This window comes from Trichinella spiralis, assembly GCF_000181795.1.
Source record: "Trichinella spiralis strain ISS 195 chromosome Unknown Scfld4, whole genome shotgun sequence".
Lineage (NCBI taxonomy): Eukaryota > Metazoa > Nematoda > Enoplea > Trichinellida > Trichinellidae > Trichinella > Trichinella spiralis.
The window spans coordinates 1,123,553-1,129,945 of NW_003526943.1; the positions used below are offsets into that span (position 1 = coordinate 1,123,553).

At 30.1% G+C, this 6,393-nt stretch overlaps 1 protein-coding gene across 1 annotated transcript; it reads left to right on the forward strand.

Moving 5' to 3' along the window:
- Positions 1-258: 258 nt before the first annotated feature.
- On the forward strand, positions 259-6,393 carry Tsp_00280 (putative immunoglobulin I-set domain protein). Its single transcript, XM_003376031.1, has 18 exons — positions 259-283; positions 347-490; positions 672-787; positions 851-1,001; positions 1,063-1,235; positions 1,429-1,543; positions 2,198-2,319; positions 2,610-2,700; positions 3,007-3,122; positions 3,178-3,310; positions 3,367-3,478; positions 3,537-3,664; positions 3,769-3,952; positions 4,006-4,214; positions 4,268-4,432; positions 4,487-4,556; positions 5,240-5,730; positions 6,302-6,393. The coding sequence occupies exons 1-18, from the start codon at positions 259-261 to the stop codon at positions 6,391-6,393; spliced, it is 2,637 nt and encodes an 878-aa protein (XP_003376079.1).

The window sequence follows — 6,393 nt, forward strand, 5'->3', positions numbered from 1 at the left end:
GAATCCTGACCGAAATTCAAGCAGAAATCAGTTATCATCTATTTATTATGCATTCAAAGCACATGATATTTTAAAATACTCAACTGATGATAAATGTAGCAGATAAGTTCTGTTTCAGCTTAGCATATTTATTATGCAGATTTTAAAAAATAAAAAATTAATTTTAATAAAAATCGCATAATTTGGAATGTGAATATTTCCATAGGGAATTGATTATTGGCTGAAAATGTAATCCAAAATTCAAAAACATGTCTAAATATGTTACTCAAAATATTGAACTATAGTAAAATGCATTTTTAAATTAACTTAGGATCATTTTTTCATTAAGTTTTTTTAATTTTTGCAGATCGTTTAGTTGTGCAAAGTGATCTTAGTTTGAAATTTCTGAAGTTGTCCATTAATGATAGTGCTACTTATTGGTGTGTTGTTAAACAGCTCAATCGTCCTGCCAGCATTCCTGCCGGAAAAAAGGTGCATTTAGTTATTCACTGTAAGTGCTTTATTAATAATTTTTTTATTTTAAAGTTATTACTTATTATAATATGATTATAATATACACTATATTCAATTATTAAATTAAAAATGTTATCACATTTAGCATAAAATGTATTAATGTTATCATAAAGTTGTTATTTTATTTTGTAAAATCTTAATATTGTTTAATCTTTCAGCTCCTCCGGTTTTTGAAAAAGTGCCGTCGCCAGAAATTTTCAAAAAACTTCATGATAACCTGAACATATCGTGCCAAGCGACGGGGAATCCGTTGCCAGAAATTACATGGCTTCGTGTAGAGTCAACATTGTGAAAAGTGTTTTGAAATAATTTTCAAGCAAGTTTCATTTTAATTTAGGATGGCGAACGTTTGGAAGAGGAAAAAATACAAATCTCAAAAGGCTATCTGACAATACAGAGTTTAAAAGAAAGCGATGCTGGGAAGTACTCTTGTTTAGCTTCAAATGATATTGGACAAATTAGTTATGACATCCGCATTCAGTTTTCTAGTGTGTTTATATTTATATTATGATATGTTGATTTAACAACAGTAATTTTTCATTTTTTTAGAAGGTGCTTATTTTGAGCATCCAATAAGCAATGTTACGGCTGTTGCAGGCAGTGAGCTGTTTTGGCCATGCCACGCTAAAGCTGAACCTCCTTCGTTGCATTACAAATGGTTGAAAGGAGAAAAAGAAATTGCCTTCTTAAACACAGGATTGCCTTTTCGATCAAAAGTTGAAGTAATGCATATTTTTAAATTATAAGCATTTATTTATTCAATTTTTTATGTTGAGTATGCATATTTAATGATATGTTTATTTTTAATAACAAAGTATTTGTTTATTCAGCTATTTCAACTGATAGTTGCACATGTCGCACGTACAGTTGCACTATTTTACTTGCTATTAATATTTATTTATTTTCGTTTTTCAGAATGGAAATTTAAAAATCTCACCAGTACAAGAGGAAGATCATGATTGGTATAGTTGTGTTGCAGAAAATGGATTTGGAAAACCAGCCATTTCTTCAGCCTTTCTCAATGTTTACTGTATGTACTTATTGTTGTAATATCTATTTAATGTTTTATATTTAAAAAATATGTATTATGTTTTGAGGTTAAGGACATGAATTAATTGAATTTCAGTGTGCACATTAGCAAACTGCTATAACATCTGTAATATCAAAATAAAACAAGCTACTTTTTAGTAAAGAGAAAACTTTTAACAAAAAATTTTCATTTCAATCTTTTATTGAAGATTTCTACCATCGCGAAAGGCATGTTTACATTGATTTTTAATTATTCCTCATAAAAAAGAAAGTAGAAAAAAATATTTCAGATCTAATTTTTTGCACATGCTTTTCAACGTTTAAATTTATATATTGAACAAAAGTTGAAGTGTTTATTGCAAAATATGTATCTCGCAAAAAATTATTCAAGGCAACGTTATTAGAATACAAGTCATAAGCTATGAAAAGAAGTCATGAACTCTTAAAAACTTTTTTGATAAAAGTTTATTAGCCACAGATGTATCATAATAATTAATAAATAGAGTAATTTAATAATGCAAGAAATTAACATTTATTTTTAAATTTTGTGAATTTAATGGTTTCTTTTAAGATTCACCTAGAATTTTGCCCTCTACTCCTGGAATACAGTATATAGCTAAAGGAAAACATTCCTCTATTTATTGTAAAATTGAAGCAAATCCTCACTACAGACTTGTTGTTTGGAAAAAAGACAACGATGCAATTAATTTTACTGATGACGAAAAGCAAACAGATATTTATCTGTCGTCAGATGGCTCAAAACTTCATTTTTATAAGGTAAATATTCAATTTTGATCCTTTTCATAATTATACGTTTTCAAAAACATATTTTGCATTAACAGAAAAGTAAAACGAAGTAGAGAGAGCAAAATATGTGTAAAAAACGTGATTCACTTCATGAAAACAAAAGTTTTTCAATTTAAGAAAGTTGTATAAACGTGTCACATTATTGAAAGAAATTCTAATTTAAATGTCATTAAGTAAATTAATGCCAATAAACGAGAGGTTCAAAGACCTTTAAAAATGCATTTGTTCAGACATTTTTTTAACCTGAAATTCTGTTTTAGGGTGATGACAAACATGCCGGTGCATACAGTTGTCAAGCTTATAATGAAATCGGTGCTAGCCTCCCATTTGAGGTTCTTGTCGTTGTTTCAGGTAATATTTTCAGTTTAAGAACTTGTAGCTAAAATTAGAGTTATTTTTTTAATTCTTTTTATCGTTAATTTCATGTGTAGCGCAGCTCAGTTGATTATTTGGAATTTCCACACAGCATCTTATGTGAAATTGTTTTTCTTTAAAATTTATATTGCATTATATATATGTGTATTTACATTAAAATATGCAAATTGTCATGATAGTTGCTGAAAAACGTTCATGCATTAAAGCGAATAGTAAATTAAAATAATAGAATAGATAAACTTCTTTTAAATGCAGAAGCTAATGAAAAATAATAATCTTTAGAACCTCCTTATTTTACTTCTACTCCCCCTTCACATGTGGAGCTTACAGCTGGAAGTGATGCTTCCCTGTCATGTTCAGCTGAAGGATACCCAAAACCTAAAATTGAATGGAAAACGGTACATTTTTATACTATTTTTCATTTACGTAAACAATATAAAGTATAATATTTAGAACAATGGAACAATATATTCAACTACTGTGATAAAAATTTGGAATGCATCGAGTTCAGATTATGGTGAATATGAATGCACTGCATCAAATCCTTTATCAGTTTTGAAGCGAAAAACTCTTTTAAAAGTTTTAAGTATGCGGTTGCACAAGTGAAATATAATTCAACCGAATTTCATATAAAGTTTTTAGACACTGTACCACAACCGTTAGAGGATGTTGAAGTTTCTACGAACACAACTACGGCTACATTAAAATGGAGGCCAGGATTCAATGGTGGTCACACACAACATTATACGATAAGGTATTATATTGGCAAGTTAACTGAAAAATATTTTTCTGGAAAAATGTATATAATTTAGGTACAGGTTAAAGAACGCTGCTGATGAGTGGAGTGTTTATAAAAATTTGGACAAAACAGAAATTACGCTAGACAATTTACAGCCTGATGAAGAATATTCATTTGAAATTATTCCTTATAATTCGAATGGTATAGGCAAATCATTTAAACTGGATGCAAAAACTAAAAAGAGTATAAATTAGCTTTGACTGTTTTCATTTTGTAATATTGTCATTGAAAGTCTTCTATTTTAGATTCATTGGAAAAAGATTCAATTGTTGAATGGAAAGCGCACTACAGTGAAAAAAAACATCCTGTAAAGCCTGATGATTTGAAAGTAAAAATCAGCTTAGATACAATTCTTCTCAGTTGGTCGCAGGGGCGGTCAAGAGTTAAAACTGTTCACAATTATAGTGTTGAATATCAGGAATTAAAAAAGTAAGTCAACAGATTTTTTCAAAATGAAAATGTAAATTAATATGTGTTAACAGAATCCGAGCAAATAAATTTCCTGATAAAGCGAAACATAGTAATGAGCACACAATACAATCAAAGTTAATTCGAGATCGTATCCAAGCCTTGCATTTAAATGTCAGTACATCGATGTTTGAACGTGGAGCAGATTACAAATTTATGGTTAGATCTCATACTGAATTTTCAACGAGTGAACCAGCAAGCATTGCTTTTCGAATGCCAGATGGTCAGTTTTAAATTATCTTTCTTATTTTTTGCAATTACACTTTTATTTTTTAGGCAGGACCGATAGTTTTCCAATTTTTGCCGGTTTACTTGGAGGCTTATTGTTCTTAGTGTTTTTCTTGTTGATTGCATTTTTTTGCGCAAAATTTCTTTTGCGTCGATCACAGAAAGCTCAGTCGAATGGTCAAGTTATTTATGAACATGACGGTTCTGCTCAAGGTAATTTTGGAAGTTATTTTTTTTGTTATTAATTTAAAAAATTAATGATTTCAGGAAAAATGCCCATTTTGAACGGTGCTTTGCCAGATGAGGATAGTTCAGGATTTGAAGACAGAGAAAGAAAGTAAGCACAGAATTTTAATCTTTGAAAGGGCTGTACAATGATTTTATAACGGAAGCAAATGCTTTAGTGTCAAAATGTAAAATTCATACTTCAATATAAATTTCATGTTTGAATTTGTTCAAATTTACAAATTTATTCAAACTGTACTTTCATTTTTTTTGAAATTTCTGTGTTATTTAAAAGTAATTATGTAATATATGATCGGTTTAAATGATTTGCGCAGTTATACAGAGCGCATGATAAATAATGCTCTTTTTTATAAATTTATTAAAAAATAAAATTTTCAAATGTAAAAGTGATAAATAACTAGTTTGTTGCTGACTTTAATAAAATTATATGATTTACTGTAAGCTTATTGTAGCCATCGCTCAACAATCAGTTCTTTTGCAGCACTATTGAAGTGCTCTAAAGATGCAGCACTTCTTAATTCCGTATACTCGACGTCTTTGCTCAGCGTGACAGGTTTTAATTAGAAAGTGAACTTCTATTCTGTCGTATTTGTGTCACCAGAAGCATGTAGCTTGAAAATTCACAAGTTTTGCGCCGCATTTTCCCTTTTTGATTTTACTAGCTTTTTCCCCAGCATGTGTAATTGATGATAATGAAAGAAAATTTATTTTCTGCTTGAACAGAATTTTATCATCTAAAGTGATTTACTTAAGTATTTTTCATTTTAATTTAAGAGGTCTTGCCATCAAATTTGCACTTGCTCGAAATCAGTCGCGAATCCCAAGTCTGACAAGCCGACTGAACTGGAATAAAGCTGACTACTGTTCGTCTAAGGAAAAAAATTCAGACAAAGTTCTGTTAGCGTCCGTGGAGTCGGTTGCCAATTTCGGCTTCAACGACGATTACCAATATGAGCCGGTAGAATTTGAATTGGAAGAGCTTGGCAAAAATGCCGATCCAACTGTATTGCAGAAATCCAATGTAGAAAGGGACAAGCAGTGTCATTTGTTTTTGAAGAGGATAAATTCGAATTATTTTGCAAATTTTATGAAATCCAGCCAATCGTCAACGGAAAATTTGAAAACTGAGAGAAAAATTTCATTGCTTACAAATAATGAAGCAGATGAAGAATATGACCATGATGAAAACGAAGAAGAAGAAAATTCGAAAACGAAGATGAATTCTAATGAATCTGTAAAATTTGAACAAAGCCAACAAAGTTGCAGTTAGATATAATTGTATTTTTTATTCTTTTTTTTGTAAAATTTGTTGGTTAACAAAAAATTGCTCATTGATATTTTTAACGGAAATAAAGAATTGTTACCTTGCAATGTTTACGACACCAAACAAGCTAACACTATTTCTACATTACGCATACACAGATAAACAATAGCCACCGTGAAACGCAAACTAACAGGTAACTTATATATCGACATCAACTAACTACTTGCCTTCTCTTATTCATTTCTTCACTTTTTATATCTTATTTAATTACTAGTATGCAAAAGCAAAAATATCTACCAGCACAGATCTGAGATCCGTTTCCGCTTCACTCTTCTCATAGTATCTATGTTTACGTACTTATTCTTATTTGTGTGCTTTGTGTTCGTTAAATTTATTTATAGACTGAAGCATCGCACTCTACCCTTTTGCTTTAGAAGGCATCGCAAGTTGTTGAATAACTGTGCAGTTTACAAGAACATTTAACAGCTTTCTCTTTTTATTTGCATTCATTGCCGTTCTTTCAACTGCAATATCAAATTCATAACAAGAATGTGTTATTCCATGTTTTCCAGTTGCTTCATCATATATCATTATTAATCATGCTATTGGATTTTGCTATCAGTTCTTGCAATGCGCGCAATTTATGCTCACATGGCATGTGTGA

Bases quoted from the DNA above. Each gene is read 5' to 3' on its own strand.
- Tsp_00280 (XM_003376031.1), top strand. From the start codon at position 259: ATGTTACTCAAAATATTGAACTATA. The intron at 3,479-3,536 runs GTATTATATTGG...TATATAATTTAG, and splicing joins ACACAACATTATACGATAAG to GTACAGGTTAAAGAACGCTG. The intron at 3,953-4,005 runs GTAAGTCAACAG...ATGTGTTAACAG, and splicing joins GAATATCAGGAATTAAAAAA to AATCCGAGCAAATAAATTTC.